We start from the raw sequence: 25,237 nt of genomic DNA, 5'->3' as shown, positions 1-25,237 counted from the left end.
GGACAATTATTAAATATATCTTATTTTTCAAATATTTTATATGTCATTGTTTGCACTCAAGATTACTCTCAATAAATAACTTTAACTCTTAACCTGCAAGGACCAAAATGATGTTCCACCAGTATAGAGCCAGACCAGCCTACACAAATGTACAGTCTGTCCAGGATCCATACTGTGGATAGATTACTTTTTGTATTAACATATCGTAATCCCTTTAACTTAAAATAGACTGTTCTAAATTCAATGCAAGACATTGTAAATATCAAACAGGTAAAATGTTAATGATGTCCCGAATAAACATAAATCTCCCGCAATCATTATGTTACATGTATTCTTAAGGTAAATGAAACTGGTACTTTTAACGATAAAATGCTTTATTTTCATTTTCCGTTTCAGGTCATTGCTATGGCGATTATTACTCTTTGGCTTACTTCACGTGACACGTAAGTCATCTTTACTTTGTAAATACTTATAAAACGTAAAAATCTAATTATATTTGGAATTTATTTGTTAAATTTAGCAATCGGGAAGTCGGATCGAGTAGTATCGATCAAACCTTTCTTTCAATAAAATAACTTGAAATTACTCATAACTAAATTCATTTGATCTGATTTACATCATAACAGTACTTTATCAAGGGCTCATAAATATATTTGATATATAATTTTGCACGTTTTGTAACGTCAGTTTTGATTGGATAATCGTGACGCATACACAGCTACTGTCAGTTAATAAAATTATTTCCTTTTTTTCTCATACGTTTTTAAATCATAAACTGATAAGTCATATAGGTACAACTTTTATTATTCATTTGTAAAAAATGTAAATTCTTTATGTTTGATGGTTATGAAGAATCTGCCCAACTCACAATTTATTTATTGGGTCCAGGTATGTTTCTATGTATGATTTATACCTCTAACTCTTTTTGTATAAGTGAAAATAATGAACATTTTTCTATTTGGTGGACTGTCAAGTCAAAGTTATGAAAACAAAAAGACGTCCTTATTTGTCGTCTACTTAAACAATCTACCTTCAATTGCACGTCACTTTCATACGAAAACGCATTAGTACGAAAAGTGCTAAAACTCGACATTCAATGACAGTTTTCCTTCAATATTCTGTCCTGACATAAGGAGTCTGTAAGTTTAAAGGTCATGAGTTCTTATATTTAAAGATGGAATGTTGAAAATGCCAGACTTCAACTCAGGTTGGTTAGATCTGTTACCGGATATGAATTCTACAGAAACTGTAAAGATAGTGTTGCACGGACTCCATGAGACGCCGTTACTGGTGGACGTTCAGTTCAAAACGAGTGATAACGGTCCTATATATCAAGCTTCAGGTATGCCATACATACAAAAATGTTAAAATGTTAGAGATATTTTTACAAACGACTTCTTTGTTCATTTACTTGCACTTTATATGTTTGTGTAATATATGTTGATATGGCTATGCATGTTATGACATTTTATGCCGAATAAATAATATGTTATGTTGTAATCTTTAATAGCATTTGAAAGAATTGATGTACATGTATATTTTACATGTCAGTGACAATTTTTTCGTTTTTTTTCTAGTTTCAAGAAACTCCACTGTGTTCTAAAAATCTCAAAACATAAAATTTGAATTTCTTAAATTGATCGGCTGGGGCATTTAAATTATAAAGATTTGCACAAGATTATTAAAAAAATATTCCGAGAGCTAATATTTTTGAGTTACTCGAAGTCCGATCTGAATAAAAAGCGTTACAAGGCTTTTCAGTTTTAGGTCATAAAAATCAAAACAAAACACAACAGAGCAAGCTTATGATCTGTATTTTGCATAGATATTGTAAGCTAGACCTACATCATATGGAGCATAAATCTCGAAAAAATATGTTCAGCCCTTCTTGTCCAAAAAAAATGTAATAAACATTGTACATGCATAACCGAGCTTTAGAAAAATTCAGGGAACCAATAGTCGTCTTAGTAAAGTAATTTAATAATAAAAGAAAAGAAAACAATCAAAATCAAAACAAAATAATCAAAATGTTGACTCGAAAGTAAGAATACTAAATATGTGTACAACTAAAGGCATGCATTTTATCGCCATAGGAACACATTCCGCAAATGATATTGTTTGTTTTCCAATCCATGTCTAAGTCAATTTTCAAGTACCTTACCTAAGCATTTTGAGCACTGCTTGCAAGTTGTTTTAACCAGTAATTTATCTTTTTGTTAGGAAACAATAAGGACATCTCGATGATTATTTACGAATTGAATTTTACTTCGGATGTAGGCACAAACAAAGTTTCAATCTTTTTATCATGAAAATAAGCAATGTATTGTTTGATATCGAAAGGAAAATAAAGTCTATTTCGTTTATAGCATGATTGAAAGAAATACCTAAATCAATTAAAAAAAATATAGATTCCGTTGACGTACAATAACATGTATATAATAACCAATTCCGAAATAACTTTGTATGTTCGATTTCTACAGACATGATAATTAGTTTTATAAATAATTTATTGCTGAGTTTTCATATCTATACATTAACCTTAGTAAGATTGACTTTTACCGGATATATTGGAATGATATTAGTCATCAACTCCCAGCATTTACTTTTTTTTGTTAATATAGCGAAGGCTTGACCAGGATCCATGCTGTTCCTTACAAACACTATTACAAGTAGATAAACTAATAGCGAACAGCATGGATCATGATCAGACTGCGCGGATGCGCAGGCTGGTCTGGATCCATGCTAGTTGCAAACGCATTACGTTGGTTTTGTCGTACGCGGCTCATATGTGCTTTATGAACGGTAAAAACGTGATTAAATTTGCAACCGAACTGAATGTCAACGCTTCAATACATGTCATGCAATCATTATATTATCAATGGTAAAAATAGCATTATACCTGGTTTCCGTAATTAATCATTTAATATTTTAGGGCACATAATTCAAAACACAGATTTAGGAACACAAGTGGTTAGGCCATCTGGATGTTGGAGAACAACATGTGGAATTTACGACCCAGACAGTGAAAATGGAGTAATGTATGTATATGACAACCGGGTGGTCAAGGTCATAGACATATCTCGAAATAAAAACAGAGACTACGGAAAGTGCAAATTCACAGGTAACGTGCTTTAAAAAATATGTAATAAAACACTTTAATGTTACTTTCATGAATATTTTTCTTTGTCAAACAGCCCTTATTTTGAATTTAATGTAAGGCTAAGTTTTACAATTGTGTTTCTTTTAGGCACCCAACGTGGGAAACAAAATATTCATACATTATTGAAACAGTTGAAATTTGTTACAATCGTTCCACTGAGTAATATATATATGTAATGTTTGCAATTTCAGTAATATTTATAGCAAGTTAAAATGACTTCATTGGGAATATTTCAATTCATAGTCTGTGTAACTAAAAAAACAATGTTTTAACATCCATAACAATTCACGACCTATTTAAGTCATGGTCTGTAACACATGTTACACAGCATTTGTAATAATTAAGTAATAAACTTTTATTTCATAACGAATTCTCGTAAGGTTTGTGTACACATGTCAATACTGTATCACCTATGTAAGAGCATTTTAACATCAATGCTATTCCACTTATTCCGAGTTTTGAATATTTTTAGGGCTTGTGCTTTAACACATCTATAAAAAGGTTTTGTTACCGTTAAGTGATGCAGTTGGGATTCTCATATATATGTCATATAGTTCTGTAGATAAGGTTTATAAGTGCGTCGACTGAGGATTGAGGGTTATAAGCTGCACTGACCGCGGGTATTTACTGGCAAATATATATAAAACAATATATATTTTGCAATTATTCAATCAAATATACAATTCAATGATAACATGGTTGTCTCATCGATATTGTCAATGTAAACAATGAACAAATATAGCGACGTATATAGTAAAAAATAGTTTACACAAAGACGCATAGAAAAACATCTTTAAAAGCATTATTAACGAAACAGATTTACATATTTACCTACAATATTGTAGAAACATATATATCAAACACGATGCTATAAAAATTGCCAGAAAAAATATATAAAACAATATATATTTTGCAATTATTCAAATGTATTTCTCACTCGAATATACGATTCAATGATAACATGGTTGTCTAATCGATATTGTACATTGCGATTGGTCAATGCAGTCAAATATTTAACATTACAATAGAATAAGGTGTTAATGATAGATAGAATTTTACCTGAAACGGCATCCTATACACTATGCTACGGCCTACAGCTACATAGTCTATGTATAGCTACATGATTGGATAATATATTTGAGGGAAAAATCAGACACAAGTCAAAATACTGTCCCAGGATTTTATTTATACTATCTATATTAGTAATTGAAGCATCTGTATTATAAAATTTCACTCATTTGTTACAAATGTTACATGCGGTACCTTTGTTACAGTACAAACCTAAGAAGTATGCTTTAATATGGTAACATAGATATTGTGTTATTTAAGTTACAAACGTTTTCAAGAAGTTTAAATTACTGTAAATGCCAAAAGTAAACGATCATGGCCTAAGCGTCTAAGCTGTTATATTTGTTGCATAGATGAACATACATGTCACTAAGCGTACTAAGCGTGATTCTGTAACAAATCATTTAAACGTTTAAATAAAATGTACCAACTTTGTGTCTGATCTCATGAACCACGTCAGTCTATATTTATTTCAGCCGAGCTGCCGGATGGTTTGACGAAGAAAGTCCGAATTCGAGCCTGGAAGTCAAAAAGTTTGCCGGAGCCATCTTTTACAAAGACTATATATGTGGCTGGCAATTTTGAGAAAATCGAAATAACGCATGGTTTTGGAAAGTATCCTGAACTCGTCATATCAAGAATGAAATATATCTATTCGAAATGCAAATTCTTTCGGGACGTTTATTCAGATTCGATAGGTATAAAACAAACATATCATTTAAAATCAGGTCGGTCAAGATCACAAAACGAATTGTAAACGGAAGAAATACAAACCATTGTACATTTTATGACGATTTTGATTTACATGTTAAATATAAAGCTGCATGCTTCCAGATTAGCCAAATATTTCAAGGAAAATATGTTTTAGAAAAATAAAATTGAAGAAAAGGAAAAAGAGAAAAGATTAAAGCAATTATTTACATGTTATTGACATGGTAACAATTTCAGCGTTGATTAAATATAGGAAAGCCTTTAAGCACATGTCACATGGAACAAATGAAATAAAGTCAGCTTTAAAGTAGGGTCTTATTTACGACTTTTTGCTACTTGTGCCAACACATATAGCCTGTAAACATCATTCCAAACGTTTTCTTCTAAATTTTATTGCCTATATTAAACACAAATTAATTATTGATTTAACAGTAAAATGCTTTTCTCTGTTTATAGGTGCACCAATAAGAATGCTTGCCGAATCACCCGAGAAAACCGGTTATATTGCATATGAATATGATGAAAAAAGTATTTTACTTTGGAAAGCATCTGGTTAGTCAATCACTTTAACCATACTTTTCTTTACAGGTTATATTAATAACACTTGCTACCGCAATCAACCTGAAATAAAATGCATAGTTTAAGCAATAAATGTCATCCTTTTGCAATTTGGAACTTGTATGTTTGCCCATCATATTACATCGCAACTGTTCTATAGATATTTCCTTGTTTCTAAAGAATACAATTCTGGTAAAAGATTGATCTGATATGTACGAGGAGACTTCGATTGTCAAGTGTTTGATGTTATTTCTCTTTTGTATTATAGGCAAAGATAAAAAACACTTTCCCTGTTGTCAAGGACCTGACTGTTCAAAACGTTGGTTAAAATTAACCAATGGATAGCTTATTCACGGGTTAAATCCTTAACCAGCGGCCAGCTATCCAGTTGTTAGACAGTTTGATAGTACCCTGGCTACCTAACCAGTGGATTGCGTATTTATCCACTGGTTAAGCACCACACTGAAACAAGGCCGGTTAGTGATTCTGGAAACAAAATGGCTTATTTATTGACGAATAATAAATCTCTAAGGACCAGGAAGCTCCCAAAGAATTAATTTTGCATGTCTGTGCTTTCATGTTTTTGGAATTAAACAAAAAGTATATCAAAGGCCTTAACGTATCGATGATATATTTTTCCCTCAGACACACATAAAACAACTTTCTTTTTCAAATTTTAAATTTAAATTACTTCCATTAGAAGGGTTATGCTCTAACTAAGAAAATGAGTACTGACACCTGTATGTTTCATTAAAAATAAGAAACTTATGACTGTCTAACTGAATTTTCTGAACTACAACAACAACAAAATGAGATAGAAAAAGGGTTCTAAAAATAAAAGCACGTTTTAGAAAAGTTTTTATATGATCCTATGCATTCATATGAATTGTTCTAGTTAAGCGAAAAATAAGCATACCTTTGTAAGATAAATGTGATTTTAAACAAGTTTTTATGATTTTTTACTGTTTTAATGATGGTGACTAACCACTGGTTGAGACCATTTACCGGTGGTCATAGGACTGGTTAAAAGTAACCATTGGATAATGCATTTTATCCGTTGAATAACTTTTGAACAGCATAATATATCCAATAGACAAAATTTAGCCAGTGGGTAATGATTTTATCGGGATCCAGTTAACACACTGTGTGTATTCATTGGTAAACGATTTCACTTGACGAATCAACTTTTTTTGGCGTAAAAACTCACAAAGGCACTTTTTTAAGTAGAATAATTCGGGGTTCGAAGATCTATTTGTAATTGAAACATTTTATGTATTCATGCTAGCGTCACTGCAGATCTTGTCCTTTTCATTGACACGAAAACATCACTACCTTTGGTGAAAATAATAAGTTAAACAATAATTGAACGAAATATATTGAGTGATTTCGGATAAATTAAATCATATAAATTGCAAAGCATGTATTTTTGTAGAAGCTTTGATCGCTGGGTACGGAACAGGAAGGGCAATTATCACAGGTGGGTCGATAGAGATATATGCTTGGAATTCAACAGATATGTATGGAACGACAATGAAAAAATCCTTTGTTTATGATTCTGTAGACATACCAACGGTACCGGGAATAGAAATGGACGATAAGACAAAAATCGCTGAATTATTTAACAGATCTGTTCATGTATTTGATGTTGTGATTAACAAGTCAATTCCTGTTAGTGAATTGATTGACAAGGAATTGACAATTACTCGCATTTTAAACGAATCATTGACTGTTGGAGAAGTCATTAATACAACCTATATTAATGACATAATAAAATGTGAAAACAAATCTACCCTTAAGCAAATTATGGGGATGTCAGAATCACTTCGAATAGTTTTAGATGGAACAGTTACTCTAATGAATGTACTCGATACAAATTTGCCGATAGGATATGTTATTGACAACAATTTACCTATCGGACAAGTGCTAAATACCTCTTTGAAAGCTGAAATTCCGTTAAATGATAAAATTTTCTTTCATGAATTCATAGACACTTCTATCACACTGGATGCAATTATAGAAAACACTGTTGTTATTAAAGAAGCATTTGATTATATTCAATTATTTAATGAATCAGTGGAACTAGAAAATATTTTTAACGGTGATTCAATATTTTTCTTATTACGTGAACTATATAAATCTGGAAGAGCACTCAATGACAGTATCACCGTTTTTAAAAGCTCTGTTTATACAGTTGCTACAAGTGCAAACAACCTAAACATTTCTTTCCTCAACGACAAAAATAAATCAAAGGAAACACCACAACTACTGCAATACCTCGAAGACATAAGTAAACAGCTAGATACAATTAAAGATAAAGTGTCTGAAATGGAGGAATCGGCTGCATACCTACACTTTGATAATAGAACCTTCAATGAACTACATACTGAAATTGGTAAAGTAGATATCTTGACAATTAAAACATTTGAGTGTGTGTCTATTATTACAGGATTGCTTGAACAAATGGTTGACTTGGTATCAGAAAAGCCAACTTTATCTGGTGATATAGTTGATTTTAACCGAACCTTTGGAATGTCTTCCTCACTCTATAGTTTGCTTAAAATTAAATATGAAAAGTGGCTTGATGATTCATTTGCACTAATTTTTAGTATCAGAAAAGAATCTGATCGGGACATTCAAATTTTAGAGCTGATAGCGACACACATTAAACTTGGAGATTTGTTGAACTCTTCAATATATCTGAAAGATGTGCTTCACAGTTCCGTAACACTTCAGGAATTAGAAATGGCTGGAAATAAAGTGTGGACATCTTTAGATAAAAAATTGCAAATTTCTGATATCATCAATGATCATGGCAATTCAGTTTATTTAGTTGATATTTTAGTACAATCTGACAATGATAAAAGTCGAGTATTGCAACCAGATTACATCCTTCCGGTTGTGATCAATGACCTGGAACATACATTAGTTAGAGCATTCGTAAGTTACCCAGAACTTATACAATTTACTACATATTGAAAATAATGTCTCCAATTGATAACATCAGATTTTTTCATATTGTCATTGTTCTTTAAGTGACCAAGAAATACAAATATGAAGAAAGCATCATATTATTATTCAACTCAATTTTTACAAAAATTACTTCTGCATTTAAAAGTAATACATTTTGTATTAAATATATAGAATTTAAAATTCAGAACAGTGGAAAAATATATCAGAAATGTCTTTTAGGATAAGTCGGGTATATTTACATCTTACATATTTACATTGCAGGTGGAAGCATATGACACTCAGAACAAAAGCTTACGTACAACAGTTACTGGTACATTACAATGGTATGAGCACATGGTAATGCCATCATATTGTCACTTTGGTGGTATGGTTTCAAGCTTCAAACAAGACCGAGTTAATTTTTGGTATTCAGAAAAATACCCTGAATGTTCAACCATGTGTCAAGAAAAAACAAAATGTGACGATACCTCTAAATGTAGAACAGCAGCTTCTTTTCAACTATATTTTTTAACAAAAATCTGGAACGTAGGTAAGTTATTTATACTCAATGTTTATTTTCATGCACTGCAATAATAAAATTAAACAAATACAGGACTAAAGCATAAGTCCTAAATCAGTACATTACACTAATTCTTAATTCAAAAACTAATTTCGGTTTATTTACATTCAATAAATCGTAACTAATTAATCTTCAGCCTTTGCATAATGATATGTGATCTCCAAAAATCAATTAATTATTAATTATCCAGTCTACTCAATTTAGCCTTGTTTTCATCCTCTGAGTCTAAAACATTAATGCCAAGCTTATGTTGAACTCCATCGAGACTTGTTTTTATTATACAAGTCCTTAAATCCCCCATCAAATAACAATTGTACTCGCCATTTAACTTCATTTTTAGCGTCCAAAAATCGTTATGATATTGCTTATGTTCTCGAAGCAACTCGGCTTGTCAAAACCTCAATAGTTTAAGCGTTAAATTATTATACGTTGTTGAGAACAATACGTATTCTATGTATGCACAGCTGCAAAACCCATGTTACATTCTGATAGTCCCCGTTGGCTGTAAACTCGTCCTGAACAATGCATATGCCAAATTTGCTTAGGTAATTGAAGGGATACTGACTTATGAGATTATTGAACACGTGTACTATTTTCCTCTTTATTTTGAGTTTTTTTAATATAGTCATGCAATAATAGCCTCATAGTCAATACATTTTTAACACATTCCTGCCTCATTATGTTTACTGCTAAGTTTCCAGATTATGGAAGCTGATTGGTGCTATTTTCGCTCCGTTGGCGCCGAAAAAACACACGATAATACGATAGCATTTTCATTTTGTAGTAATTAGGAGCGAAAATATGACATGGCATACCATATATATATTACTAGGTACTTATTATATCCTTATCAGTACTCAGAGAAAAAAACAACTGCCTTTTTACAAAATTATATCCAGTTCGTGTTAAACAAAATCTTCCATTAATTCAAGTAATTATATTCTCACTGAAAGCACCAAGCCACAAGTTTTGGTTTATACCCTTTAAACGGATTTTACGCTTAAATATTCACAACTGAAGCTAATTATTTGATAACACACTTAGGAGAATAAAGCAGGTTTTAAACTTATTTCTGACTATTAAAATTGCCACAAACGTTACATTATGGCTAATAGTTGAGACTTGGCGCTTTTTTGTTTTTTATTATAAATGCCTGACTTTGTTTCTTTGACACACTCGATTTGTTGACTTAAACAGAACGCGATTATTGAATGACTTTAATCCTGGTTAATTTGTTTCAATATATAACCTTGATGAAGTAATTTTAGACGCGACCGTTTTTCCAGTGATAGTCACTTTCATTAAATTTCTTATGAATACATATTTTTTGCCATAATTGTAGAAACAAATTTAACTATAATTTTCACTGGTTTGAGTGTCACATGACTGATTATAAGCTGCGGCCGGAGTAAAAAACAGTAATGTGATCACCCCTCTGAACAAAAGCACGAATATAAACATATAAAAGTAGGCCAGATAAGAAGAGAAAGAAGGGTTCAAATTTATAGTAACGATGACTTGATTTTATGGTTAAAATTTAAGTGAAACCGTTCATCCAAATGCAAAAGAAAGAAACAACATTTTTTAAATGGGCCGATTATTACCTTCCGGGCTTACCCTGCCTCCTTTAAAGCTTTTATCATTAAATGACAATTTTGTTAGTAAAATAACTCTCATTGTATTAGTTATTCTCGTTTCCGATAAAATGTTTCCACTACGTCCCCTCTCTTCACAAATAATTTTGCGTATTGCAACTAGAATTGCCTGAATAACAAATTTTCAGCAAGACCACTGTTAGTGCAAGGTTCACATGTCTGTATAATTTTAAGTTTTTAAGAATATTTGTTTTGAATTATTATGAAGTGAGTTCCTTTACTTCTTCCATATTTTTTATCTGTTTATGTTTGATGTCTCGTTAGGTGCATTCGGGTTGTTTTGTGTGGCTTGGTTTAATCGGGTAGATGGAAGAGTGTAAGGATGGGGGTTTGTTATCTGGCTGCAATGCATAAACGATGCTTTCCTTTGATATATAAACTTCTTATTTATTTTGTCTGTAACAAAAACAGTAGAGCAGTAGCAGTAGAAAACCAATGTGTATCTTTTTAAAAATTCATTTAAAGTAGGGATATTTATGTGAGGAATCGCAAATGAGCAAATAGTTTTATACTCTTACAGCATTAATATTTTTTTCAATGAAGCCATCAAGTAACGGTTTAATGGCAAATATGTTATTGATTTACAGAAAAAGATTTCTGTGTCAGTAGTCCCTGTAAATATGGCGGAAAATGTAAAAACTTACAACAGACCTTTAAATGTTACTGCAAAGCCGGCTGGAATGGTACCTACTGTGATAACAGTAAGTACACCTTTCAATTAACTTAAATTGCTTCGCTTAACGACAGGTATCCAGTCTTCAATCGCTTGGGAGTTATGTAATGATTGTACCTGTTGTGTATTTTACTGTTCTTACGAGCTAACTGTCATTCTTACGACATGAATCATTTGAAACAGAAGCTAAGGACTCGTGTTTGCATTAGGTAAACTTTATTAAATCAAATCAAAATACAAGTGCCAAATGAATTGAAAAAATCCAAAGTTTTTATAAATTAATTTCATTAGTTACTTTTCAACTATTTTATAGGTAATATTTGTTTGTTCTGAACAATGTCGTTCAACGACATTAGAGCAAATTTCTGAAAAAGACTATGATTAACCTAAAACACAAACTTGCATCGCGTTGTCTTTTTGTGGCGAATATATATATTTTATGTCATATAAAGATTTACATTAACGATCAAATAACAAAGTGAACACAGTTTAATATAAATCAAACGCTTAGAGTAATTTGAAGATTTCCCCTATATTAATATCAGGTGGCGCTCTTATGACATGTTTAGTAAAATAAAATCTTAAACTTTACTGTACAACGGCACAAATTTAACCAATTGCTACTTCAATCAATTGAAAAGGAACTTAATTTCACACAGTACGAGAAACATAAAAAATGCTGACAGTATATAAATAACACATGGGTTTGTGGGTAACAGTAAAAATATCATCCCGAGGAATATACTGTTACCCGAGGCGTAACCCATTTACACGGTTATGATCTGTGAAATCTGATCCTTCTGTTTCCAGAATATTCTTAGCATGGTTTTAGACAAAATAACGATGATATCCTATGTCTGTCCACCATATCCACTGATTAAAATTGTTAAATAATCCTTTGTTGCATGCTTAAATCGTCTGCATGTTCCAGTTTGACACATAATTATTTACATTGCAATTAATTCCGTTGAAAACGGATGTTCACTTTTTGACTATTCAACAAAAAGATATTTTATACGCGAAAAGCACACCAGGTTGCAAACAACTAAATTTTATGAGTTTCATAGTTACTTCAGAGAAGAAATTGATGTCCTATCGGGGTTTAACGTTGAAAATAAGAATGAATCGAGAAAAAAATGGCGGCCATTTTATTTCATTTTATTTAGAAAATAGACCACGTGACCAGATTTTATACTGTTAAAAATACTGTTACCTATGTAACAGTACAAAATTCTTAGTCACGTGGTACACTTGCATTAACAGCAAAAATAACTCCCAGAGGCCTATGGGAAATTAGCATTACGAAAAAAATGAGGGGTAATAATAATACTTGTTTCATACTACCGTTACTTAACACTCTGGTACTATTTAACCACCCTAATTAAAGAAGATAATGTTCTTATTAATGTTTCCATTAACACCATTTGACATACCTTTGTTTATTTAGATATAAACGATTGTATTGGACAGTGCAAGAATTTTGTTGAGTGTATTGACAAAGTTAATGATTACACATGCGTATGCAAGCCTGGATGGACAGGAAAGAACTGTAGCTCAGGTAATGCATTTTCCTGTCAATGACGTTTTTTGTGTGTGAGCCACCTTTAAGCAACGTTAACTTTGAGAAGTTTGATAAATAAATAAAAGTAATTTTTACGAAATAATACACGAAATTCAATTCACATTTTCTTTCTATAAAGTTAATTTGAACACTTTGCACTACATTAAATTGATGATTTAAAACTCGCGAACGTATCTAATCTTAGCAGTTTTTTTGATACAAGGTTTCGTGTTATTTCTCTTTCAATATATATTTTCAGAATCACAGCCTTTCAAAGTTCTTCATACCGAAGGTAAGAAGTTATATTTATGTATAGATATCTTAGTTAATCTATGCAACTGACTTACATATATGATGCAGGGTTTTAGAGATATTTGTAGAATAAGTTTGACGTATAATACGTAAAGTTAATTTGAGCACTTTGTAGTACATAAATTGATGATTTAAAACTGGCGGATGTATATAATCTTTGCATTTTTTGATACAATGTGTTGTGTTATTTCTCTAATAATATATATTTTCAGAATCACAACCTTTCAAAGATCTTCATACCGAAGGTAAGAAGTCATATTTATGTATAAACATTTTAGTTAATCTATGCAACTGACTTACATAAATGATGCAAGGTTTAGAATGAGTTTGACGTATTACACGTTAATAAGTGTCGCAGCTCAAACGAAGCAAAGGGCTCGTTGACTCTGCTTTGAGTTTTGGACCTAGGGTAGAGGGGTCTGTCAAAAAACAAGTATGCGCTACTCAAAATATTTATTCTTCACTACAACAAAACCGTGGCCTGCGCCCACAATTTCTCAGTCCAAGCGCGCATGCGTTATAGCGGTGAAATTGAAATATTAGCGAGAAAAGATAATCAAAGAGTTTTAAAAGGTTATAAAGTACTATTATGTATTATAGGTAAAGGCTATTGGATATGAGATATGAGCTATGAGTATATGCATTGAAGAAATAACTACGGAAAACAATAAGGGACATGGACATTAACATATAAATATACAGAGGCAAACATGGACACGAACAGAACGAAATATACGGCACTTAGCAATACGGACAATGTGTACTTGACCCTGTGACATAAGTCAAGCAGAATGACAACGGCAAAATAAAATTTGTTTTGATTTTACATGATCTTTAAAAAGATAACAGAAACTTTTTAAGCGGAACAAAGGAAGTCATTTCCTTATATCCAAGTTATCTTCCCAATAATTTGCCCTTTTTGTTATTTCTGGCTATCTTTAGGACAGATAACTTATAGATAAGCCTAATGAACATTATGGTTACTGAAGGTATTCATTAATATTTGTTTCTATTCAGTTTAAGTACGGAGACTGTCAACCCTTTAAAGACAGACTGTTTTTTAAAGAAATTTTAAGGAGAAAAATAAAAATCTACTTACTTCTTGTTATAAAAAGTTTGCACAATCAACTGATATGAAGTCAACTACATGAAAATGAAATAAAAAAGGAACCAGAGAAAGTTTTTGCTAATCTGTATTATGAGTAATTGTAAATAAGGCCACATTTCAAATTCAAGGGCAGGTAACTCGAAAACCGGTTATTGACTTCAATTTTCTTCCCTTAAAATGGTAATTAATGCTTTTAAATTATAATGTAAAGTTAAGATAAATTCTATGTTCAATCTGCCAATTTGTCCATTGTAAATTCTTTAACATGCTTTCAAACTGGAATAACTGCTTTGAAAAAAAACTAGCTCTTTACATTTAATTCACTCAAAATTTGTAATAAATGTGAGTATTCTAGCTGAGTAGGAGTGCAGTGTACAAGGATGGAAATTCTACCCTTAATTTTTTTAAAGAAGTAACCCTTTGTAATGTTCTTGCTTATTTTTGTCCGAATCATAACTGGTTAAGTATTTGAAATATCAAATTTAAACATTATAGTAGAAAGAAGAAGTGCTTTGCACAAGAAGACTGCTCCATATTACTTTCCATGTTTTTTCCCTAAAGTTTGGAATATGAACTTTATACTGTGTGGTGGATATGTGTCATTGAGAAGGAGTGCACTGCAGAAAGCACAATAAATTTTCACTTCACTCTTTCTTGTTAAGCTATTGCCAATTGTTCCTTTTCTTGGATAATTTTTATCCAGACCATAACTCATAAAATTCATTCAGGATATAACTTAAAATGTTTAAGAGAAAACAGCTTGAAACTTCAGGCGTGAATAGCTCAAAATACACATTTTGTACTTTTAAGGTAATTCCCTTTGATGTATATATGAATGTCAGTGTGTGTATTGAACTACAGTCTTTTTCATAATTTTTCTCCTGCTCGATGGGGATTGGCAGTATGTGAGGTTTCTTGTGGTATTATTTTTTATGTTTAAAGTATATTTTTGTCACATGATACCTTTGTTTTGAATTAAATCTCATTTATGATTAAATATTCTTTGGCAATATTGTCCTGAGAGTCATCAATTTTCGTGAAGTATTTGATTAGTTTCTGTGATTTGTTATGATTTTTTCGCTGAATGTTTTAATGAAAGTATAGATCTCGATTCTCAAATCGATAAATACCGCTCAATGACCTAGTGGTAAGAACGACGGAAATGGGACCACGTAGTTGCAAGTAGCAGTTGAATCCTGGGCAAAATTGTTTTTTTGTAATTTCTATTAATTATATGAAAAACGATTGGATAAAATGTATGTTTCATTTCTAGTATTCATTTTTATTCAATTTCATCATCTTGATAGATACAAATTTTTTCATTTCATTAAATTCAGTATGTAAAATCGTACTATTAGTGACTCACATGCATAAATTAAAAAAAATAGTGGTCATGTTTTGCAAAATATAATAGAAATATCGTACAAGAAAACGTAAAAAAATTATTTGATTCGAATCTACAATCTTCAATTGACTGAAAGTCTTACACGTTGTCCGAGTAAGCCAAGTGATATGCTGGTAAGTTATACATATACATATACCGCTGTACCATACATTAAAATAAATAAATCCGTATGGTTTACCTTGGAATCCGATTTATTTCCAATAAAAGGTTATTGAATATTCAAATGTCTCAAGTGAATATTGATACACAATATATTAATATCATAGTCATACCAACATGCTCATTAGACAGTGTCGCAGAACTTTAATATGTTTGAAATTTTCCCTTTTTAACCTATCACTTATGTCATGTGATAATATGACAACTTTTGTCATGAGAAAAAAATAATTATGATGTAACATATAGGATGTGTTGTCTCACACAGATTTACCTGTACTACACTTAAAATATGGCAGAAACGAAAGCACTTCCGACGGATATTCTCTAAATATTGTCATTTTTGTTTCAGAATCGATAAGTGACAGAAACCTTGTAATACTTGGGACTAATGAATTTGACATAACAAGGTTTTCTACAATCAAATCAAGTAAGAAAAGAAACATTTCTTATTTATCAAGCATAACTGATAAATGAAATAAATTTGTTTAAGTAATTATTGCACTTTTGTAGGGCAGTTTCATTACACAGTCAACTGTAAAAAGAGATTAGAAAAAAAAAGAAATAAATAATTAAAAAGATACCTTCTTCATAGATGTTGTAACTGTTCAGTATTCAGAAAACAACCATAACATGATGAAAACATGTCAGCATCATTGACTTAAATGCCCTAAAATCATTTGTATTTTTTTCTTTTTCTATATCGATAGTCACTGGACATCTAATGAAAAAAAACATCTAGCTCTTAAAACACCACATTTACTCATAAGCCCCTCATATGTCTTTTCGTCCTTCAAGTGCTTTGAAATTTGTCCGCGACCCCAAACGGTCGTAGCGTTTTGTGACAGGCCTTACCAAAATAGATAAAAAAACATACTATTCAGGTTTGCGAAAATGCGTTCGTATTTTTCGATTGTTTTGTTAATTTATAAGTGAAATACAGTCATTATGATTTGTATTATCGTTGTCGTTTGTCACAGTATATGTGGCTTACATGTTTGCACTTTACGAAAGTCACCTATCATAAATAAGTCTAGAGGTTTTCAGTTAAACCCAATCTTTAAAGCGAGCGCAGAAGAAGCAGTCATTGAAAACTATAAACCGATCGGTTTGCAATTTGTTTTTAATATTTGCAGTAATAGAAATGTAATGCATTGATTACTTGTGAAACCGGAATGGACTATCCTTCCCCTTTAGATCCCGTGTATTATCCTCCGCTGCGGCGTTGGTCTATTTCAGTATATTTCATGAAGTTAGAACCTTTTCTACTGCAGTGTTTATCTAAATTTGATTTTAACTCAAACCCAACTCGTTATTCGATGATACTATTTGTCTGGAAATCTCTCTTTTCTTTGTTTGTTTTCCACAAGTTGTCTATTTTTAAATTGTCTGTTATTTGTTTCATAAGAACTTCTTACAGGAACAATAACATAACTGTCTCTTATCCATACGGATAAAATTAAATCCTATTATACAAACTATTGTAAGAGTTCTATTTACTTTTTGTTGGGTTAACATCGCGCCAACACGATAAAGGTTATATGGCGACTTTTATAACCAACTTCACTTGTTGAGGAACGGGTGCCCTTCAAATTCATTATTCCAGTTAGACAAATGTAATCATCAAATTGTAAATAAGATGTCAAGTTAATACCGAGGTCTTTGTCCTTGCCAATGATACTAATGTCAACATCATTACCGGTATTGTCCCTTCATTTTGTTGTTTCTATCAAAATTGCCTTTCATATATACATTACTTTATACTTCTTTGAGTTGAACTAGGTTCTTCTTTTTACATATTTTAATCACATTTGAAGCAATTGGTTGTCCGATATAATTTTGTTTCTTCAGAAAAGTCTGCAAACACGAGAGGAATATATATCCGAAACGTTTGAAATAATAATTACTACATGTTCGTGTTTTGTTTGCAGTGTTTGTTAATATTACACTGTTGTGATATTCTAAATATCTATATACTCGACTGCAGAAAAGTTATAGATTTCTTTTTATTTTATATCCAATAAAACAAATTTTCAATAATACATTTATAAATTCGATATTGACATAATTTTGTCTTGCAGTCATAGTTATACGCTCACAACGGTTAATACAGGATCTTGAAACGTGCCAGTGTCATAGTGATATATATATTACCTGATACATCAAACGGGCCCAATAAAACTATATACCAAACTGCACCTGGTAGCTAATCTTTGTATAGGTTAGAGTGCATATTGGGTGTTCTTCGTAAATAAGAAAGCTAAAAAGGAGCGGAGCTTGCGAAGCGACTGTAGCTTTCTTATTTACGAAGAACACTCAATATGCGATCTAACCGGCTTAGTGCTCCGCCCATTTTTTCCGCCCAACACACTGCGTGACGTCACACGATAGCCTAAATGTGTATAACCATATTTGGAAGAGGTAGCAGTACACATTTTCGGGTTACGTGTTTTGCATAGATTATTCCCGCATTCTGTGTAGGTAAATCAGACAATATCACGGTGCATATCCATATCGGTACCCTCTTTGCGAAATATTCTCAAACGGTACCCTCTCTGTCATTCTCTGCAAAAAACAAACCAGCGATGGATAACAATGCAGTAAAGTTTCATTGTAATAAGGAAAGGAGGTACGACACGTAGAAAAGATGTATACCACGGAACACTAGAATGTTTTATTAATGTGCTGAATTGTCATGTGCCCGATTTCCATGTACTGCAACTTCACAATAAGCTACAAAAAGTCGACATGTCTTGCCTCGCCCGTCACCTCGACATATTTTTCGGGCTGAAATGAATCTGTGGCTTGATTATATATGCATCATACATATTTATTATGTTCATATACATGCCATCTTCGGACAAATGGCAGTATATTGTCAAAAATAAATGTAAAATTCATAAAAACACCCTACTTTCGGTTTTGCAGCGACACAGGCTATAATATTTACACAAAAAGTAAGAAATATTACATACATACTTGTTGGAATACAGTGAATCTTTGTCCTTGCCAATGATACTAATGTCAACATCATTACCGGTATTGTCCCTTCATTTTGTTGTTTCTATCAAAATTGCCTTTCATATATACATTACTTTATACTTCTTTGAGTTGAACTAGGTTCTTCTATTTACATATTTTAATCACATTTGAAGCAATTGGTTGTCCGATATAATTTTGTTTCTTCAGAAAAGTCTGCAAACACGAGAGGAATATATATCCGAAACGTTTGAAATAATAATTACTACATGTTCGTGTTTTGTTTGCAGTGTTTGTTAATATTACACTGTTGTGATATTCTAAATATCTATATACTCGACTGCAGAAAAGTTATAGATTTCTTTTTATTTTATATCCAATAAAACAAATTTTCAATAATACATTTATAAATTCGATATTGACATAATTTTGTCTTGCAGTCATAGCTATACGCTCACAACGGTTAATACAGGATCTTGAAACGTGCCAGTGTCATAGTGATATATATATTACCTGATAAATCAAACGGGCCCAATAAAACTATATACCAAACTGCACCTGGTAGCTAATCTTTATTTAATGAAAGTAAAATTTATAGATTTATGTACATGTATAATAAAGTGTTGAATACACTATCTTATGGTCAATTTTCAAAGTTGTAATATAGAATTATCTGTTATTTAACACATATGACTATTGTACGTTAACAAAATAGAATGTTCAGGGACAAAATACTTTGCTTTTTATTTAAGGTATGACCACCCTAACGGGAAATACATGTACATGTATAAGGAACTCGGAAATTGACATCATAGGTCAATTATTTACTTTAAAGGATACCTGTTAGCAAAATTTAAACAAACTTTACCGTACAGAAATCGAGTTATAGCCACTTTCTGAACAGAAGCTGGGATATTAGAATGGCACTTTTTCAGAATTAATGAACCTTAAAATAATCTACCATATCATCCTTATGAAAAATGTTTTCCTATTAATTTTTAGTAAGAAACAAAATGTACCATTCAGCTAACAATCCACATAAGCAGAATGATTGTTTCTACTAAAAATTTATGAAATATGTATAAAATGTTACCCTACCCCACCCATATTTAAGACGTGTTTGACCATTTTCCTACTTAAGGGCCATATTAAAAATCCCTTAAATTAACTAAACTGAGTGCCTTTTTTTTTAAAGTTTCCCTAAATTTTTTAAAAGTATATTGGTTGATCTTATGAAATATTTAATACTTTTACCGTCTAGTTTTAATTTTATTACACTTTGAAAATAACAGGTATAATATTTGTCATTAAATTTAGCATTATTTTAGCCAATAAATACCTATATTAAATAAATGATTAAATTCAAACACGTTTTTCTTTCCAAAAGGATATAAGAGAAATAAGAAGAAGAAAAAAAGTTGACCTCTCTGGGGTTTGAACCCACGATCCTAAGTTTCAATGTAGTAAATAGTAGTTCTAGCCTATTTGAATACTGTTCAAGGCGGAGTTAATGCGTTAGGACATATGTAGGATAGTCGTACCTTAAGTACGATGATAAACGGTTAGCAATGATTTTGAATATGCGCCATTATTAGTAAATATACAAACATATTTCTTTCGTACAAGGCTTTTTAAAAGTATTTCTCAGTCAAATTTCAATTGTTGTTATCTTTTGACAGCCAATATTGCGCATTATACACTTTATTACTCGTTCACTAAATTCTTACAATTTAAGGACACAGTTGTATAAAGTATGTAAAAGCAATTAATATCGAAAGACAGACTAACCAAAAGGATAAGAATGTGACTGTGACCGTGGATTTGCTGGTAGCTGACTGTATTGCACATTCTGTATCCTGCTCGATCCTTTGGGGTGATGGGAACAAGACCAACTTGAATGTTTCGTATTCAACCGAAAAACATAACCACACGTACTTAAATGTAAGTAACATTTTACACATCGAGTTCTACAAGATTAAGACTATTGTGTAAAGCCCGAGCTATAACGTTCTTAAACACTTTTTAAATGTGTACTTTATTTTATTCCTTCGGGCAAGTTTCGTTAAGGATCAAATACAATGATCTACAGGTCTTTGTTGCTTTGCATTTGTTGTAAGAGACAACAGATAAAAACAAATATATAGCCATATCTTCTCTTTGGTTTTTTTTATATGCCCGACAGAATTTCGGGCATATTATGTTATACCCCCTGGCGTCCATCCGTCTCTCCGTTAGCAATTTGGTTTCCGGAGCATAACTTAAGTTCCATTCGGCCCACAATATTCAAACTTCATAGGATGATTGTCTATATTGGTAAGAAGTCCCCTAATGATTTTGGAGTCACAAGGTCAAAGGTAAAGATCACTATTACCTTAAAACTGAAAACAGTTTCCGGAGCATAACATAAGTTTCATTTGACCCACAGTATTCAAACTTCATAGGATGATTGTCCTTATTAGGTAGAAGACCCCTAATGATTTTGGGGTCACAAGGTAAAAGGTCAAGGTCACTATTACCTTAAAATTGAAAACCGTTTACAGAGCATAACTTTAGTTCCATTTAGCCCACAATATTCAAACTTCATAGAATGATTGTCCTTATTTGGAAAAAGAGCCCAATTGATTTTGGGGTCATAAGATCAAAGGTCAGGGTCACAATGATCTTTACACTGAAAATTGTGGTTTCTGAAGCATAACTTAAGTTCCATTTGACCCACAGTGTTCAAACTTCATAGGATGATTGTCAATATTGAGTAAAAGACCTTTATTAATTTTGGGTCACAAGGTTAAGGTCATTATTAAAACTAAAACTGAAAACGGTTTTCGCTCAATAACTTAAGTATTAATCAACCCACAGCTGTAAAATTTTATAGGATGAACAGCCATGTCCAATACATGACTCCTATTGATTTTAGGCTCATAAGATCAAAGGTCAGGGTCACAATGACCTTAAAACTGAAAACAGTTTCCGGAGCATAACTTAAGTTCCATTTGCCTTACAGTGTTCAAACTTCATAAGATGATTACCTATATTGAATAAAAGATCCATATCTATATTGAAGGCACAACGTCAAAGGTCCATATCAAATTACCTTAATATTGTTAACAGTTTTATAACTGTTAAACTTCATAGGATGATCACTTATTTTGAGTACATTAATTGTAAGCCCTAAAAATTTACTTATATTATATTATATCCCTGGCATCATTCTGTCCATCCGTCGTAGTAAAATTATTTAATTCCATTGTCTTACAAATGCTTCGTCCTTTTTAAAAATATCTCTTTCGGGCATATAATGCTCCGCCTAGCAGTGCTCTTGTTTCATTCAGTAGTTATTTGTCGGTTCAAAGTGACAAGATAATAATTTTCCTATTTCTTAACATGTGACGGTAATAGAAATGATCTTTTGCCGATGGTAAAAAAGAGAGAAATAGAATCTGTTGACCGAATATTTTCAGATCTACGACAAGAATCTATATTCTTAACATATTCTTCATTTTATGAGGTAAAACGGAAGTATTGAATTTTTTAATAATGTAAAAATTCAAGGTCTCTACTTTGTAAAAAGTTTAATCATCTTTAAAAATGAAATAACATTCGACATATAAATCAAATAGAACAATACTTTAAATTCTTTGACAAACATCATTTTGTACAAATCCAGAGTAATATAATTATTATGTTTAAGTTTGTTCTGTCCTGTTCATTTACACAAACTGTTCAAGTGATTAATATTAAGTTAAATTAAGATCTAAATATCTCAATATTTATTATAACACATTGTTCATAGAATGTTATATCATTCAGTTATGTTAATGTTATTTCTTATTTTAGATGTTTAGTTTTAGTATTTTGTGACATCAACTTTTATATTGTTTGCAGTATGGAGTATACGAAATTCAGACCGAATGTAAAGAGTCTCATGGAAAAATAACTCGTTGTCCGGAAACGAAATGCTGCATGAATACAAACAATTTCTTGGATGATTTGTACCGGGATTTTACACATCCAAAACGAGTTTTAGCTGACAAAACAGTTGAAGTAAATCATTTTATTCTCTTGCATGTGTTTTTTTTAAATTTCAATGGCTTCACAAAGACTTTGTTTTTGTTATTGGATAACATTGTTGCCGATATATATCTATACTTCTTAATTTATATATTTCTTCTGTCCGTAACTTACCGTTTTGCAATATGACTTCAAAAAGAACCAGTTTGAACACTTGAAGTTCTCAAAATAGCTTATTGAATGATTTGTCAATTTTAATATCAAGTGGGTAATACTAAAATGATAAACAAAAAGTTAAATTTTGTCCAATTCAAATATCCGTCAAGATAATATCATTTTTGTTTCATTTTAGATAAACAGCTATGATGATATAAATAAAACATGTGCAGGTGCTGAGTTTCATTGGCGATTTATACAAGTTTTTTCGAATAAACTGATGTCCTTTACGGACTTCAGTCAACCACACTCCGGTAATATAGTACTTCCTGGTGGCACGCTTAGACCAGGCACTTATGTTGCCATCTTAGAAGTGGTATTAGAGAGTTCCTGGTTCAATGATTTTATTGTACTTGAAGTTACATTTCCGGATTTGTATATGTTTATTTCAGGCGGTGACTTTCTTTACGTCCCGCACGGCAAAATCGTTTATGTGAATGCTTCTGAATCTCATGATACCGTCCGTGGCTTAAATTATACTAATAATTCAAAGTTAGTTTCACATTGGACTTTTGAACTTATTTCTACAGAAACCTCTGATATGGAAGTGTATAATCAAATTAACAGACAAATTTTAGGTGTAGGTAAAAGATATAAATTACGAACGGGAAATGTGAATATTCTTAAGGTATGGACAGGTTATTTTCCAATCAATTCCTATGGTGTTGCTGTCTTTACGATGTCAAAAGGAAGCAGCCATTCAAGAGTCTTTCAAGTCTTAAAATTTGTTGAAAACGCTCTACCTGTATCAATAAGGTAGGTGACTGTTATATGCAAGCTTATTGATTTTTTGAATTTAGTTTCGTTTTGAGTTGTCTGTAATGCTTGTTTATATAATTTTATGATTTGTCAGACTGCTCAGCTTCTACTATTACTTCAATTACTTATGGAAATACGTTTCTTATGTCGTTTGTAATATTTTGTCTTTTATTAGCTGCGTATACAACTGCTTTGCTTTGCATGGTGGCTTGATTAATTTTGACAAGCTGATACTTGATACAGAGATAGAGACGACCGCCAGTGGGAACTATTTTATTTATGAATGGAACGTATATAACTGGCAAAATGGCTCTTTTGTTCGAGTAAAAGATGTGATTGATAATACAGGTAGATTTTGTTCGTTAAACTAATATTATCATCTTTGTAGTAACTAGTCATAAAACGTGTGAATAATCAAATTGTTCTTACAATTATAATGTATACACATAAAAATTTTTGTGTATTTTCCCGTTTTTAAAGTTTTTATTATTTACAATTTGTTAGGACAATTATAATACAATTTCTTAATGTTTATAATTATGTTGATTTTTGACGTAGTTTCAACTTTTAAGTTAAATTAAGCTGTATCGTCTGAAATATCCTTTCTATATTGCAGATAAGACATCAATAACAATTCCAAAAGAGAACGTAGATGAAGGTTTTACTTACATTTTCGAAGTCAAGGTCACTACAAGTGACAGAAAATTGACAGGCATTGTTGCCGTAATAAGAACATTTGATAATGTTCCCTATGGAGGCACATGCATTATTGATAGAGACCATGGTAAGTTGTCAGTTTTTTTCTTTTTTTTTCTTATGGGACAACTTTTATTGATATTTTTTTATTCTAAGCATAGTTTTCGTATGGTTGTCAAAATAAAGGTAATTATCTAAAACAAAGGTAATTATTCGTGGCTACAGTAATTTTTATTTCAACATTGTTCTGACATATATTGTAAAATCCACAATATATATTGAACTGTCAAGAAAAATTAACTGAGTTGACAGACACCCAAAAATATGGATTCACCATTTTAAGGGATTTCAATATCAAAATACAAAAGCTACCAACGGTCGAATATTTTGATTTGGCTCTACTTTAGTAGCTTATAACTTTTAGTTGTGCAAGCAAGTTAAGGGTTAGATATGTATTTTATGTTGGTAGTGGTGTCTGCATTCGACATGGTTCAACTTCAATGTCATTCATGGAAAATCCGAAGCAAGAGGCTGACAATGAACAACATCATAGATACAACCCCTTTTCTTACATATACAATTATACAAGAAACAGTTGGCGCTTTTATTGAAGAGGAGCCAATCACACAACGGGGTAAGTACTGTTATAACTTTGTACGATTCCTTTTCATTTACTTAGGTTA

General features: G+C 31.5%; 1 protein-coding gene across 1 annotated transcript in view; it reads left to right on the top strand.

The window, feature by feature from the left end:
- The first annotated feature begins 402 nt into the window (after positions 1-402).
- Positions 403-25,237, top strand: part of LOC132724739 (uncharacterized) — a 55,254-nt gene continuing 30,419 nt past the window's right edge. Inside the window, exons 1-18 of the mRNA XM_060709697.1 lie at positions 403-443; positions 1,175-1,342; positions 2,933-3,121; positions 4,705-4,926; positions 5,396-5,491; positions 6,930-8,434; positions 8,729-8,996; positions 11,269-11,382; positions 12,802-12,912; positions 13,175-13,207; positions 13,440-13,472; positions 16,249-16,326; positions 20,611-20,816; positions 22,758-22,916; positions 23,236-23,855; positions 24,034-24,206; positions 24,475-24,642; positions 25,024-25,188. Coding sequence (XP_060565680.1) covers positions 1,180-1,342; positions 2,933-3,121; positions 4,705-4,926; positions 5,396-5,491; positions 6,930-8,434; positions 8,729-8,996; positions 11,269-11,382; positions 12,802-12,912; positions 13,175-13,207; positions 13,440-13,472; positions 16,249-16,326; positions 20,611-20,816; positions 22,758-22,916; positions 23,236-23,855; positions 24,034-24,206; positions 24,475-24,642; positions 25,024-25,188 — 4,303 coding nt within the window. The 5' untranslated portion in view covers positions 403-443; positions 1,175-1,179. The remainder of the gene's footprint in view (positions 444-1,174; positions 1,343-2,932; positions 3,122-4,704; positions 4,927-5,395; positions 5,492-6,929; positions 8,435-8,728; positions 8,997-11,268; positions 11,383-12,801; positions 12,913-13,174; positions 13,208-13,439; positions 13,473-16,248; positions 16,327-20,610; positions 20,817-22,757; positions 22,917-23,235; positions 23,856-24,033; positions 24,207-24,474; positions 24,643-25,023; positions 25,189-25,237) is intronic.

Source organism: Ruditapes philippinarum, unplaced genomic scaffold (genome assembly GCF_026571515.1).
Source record: "Ruditapes philippinarum isolate M1 unplaced genomic scaffold, ASM2657151v2 ctg502_1_1_1_1, whole genome shotgun sequence".
Taxonomy (NCBI): Eukaryota; Metazoa; Mollusca; class Bivalvia; order Venerida; family Veneridae; genus Ruditapes; species Ruditapes philippinarum.
The sequence above is the reverse complement of the archived record's forward strand: the minus strand, read 5'-3'. Positions and strand labels throughout refer to the sequence as shown.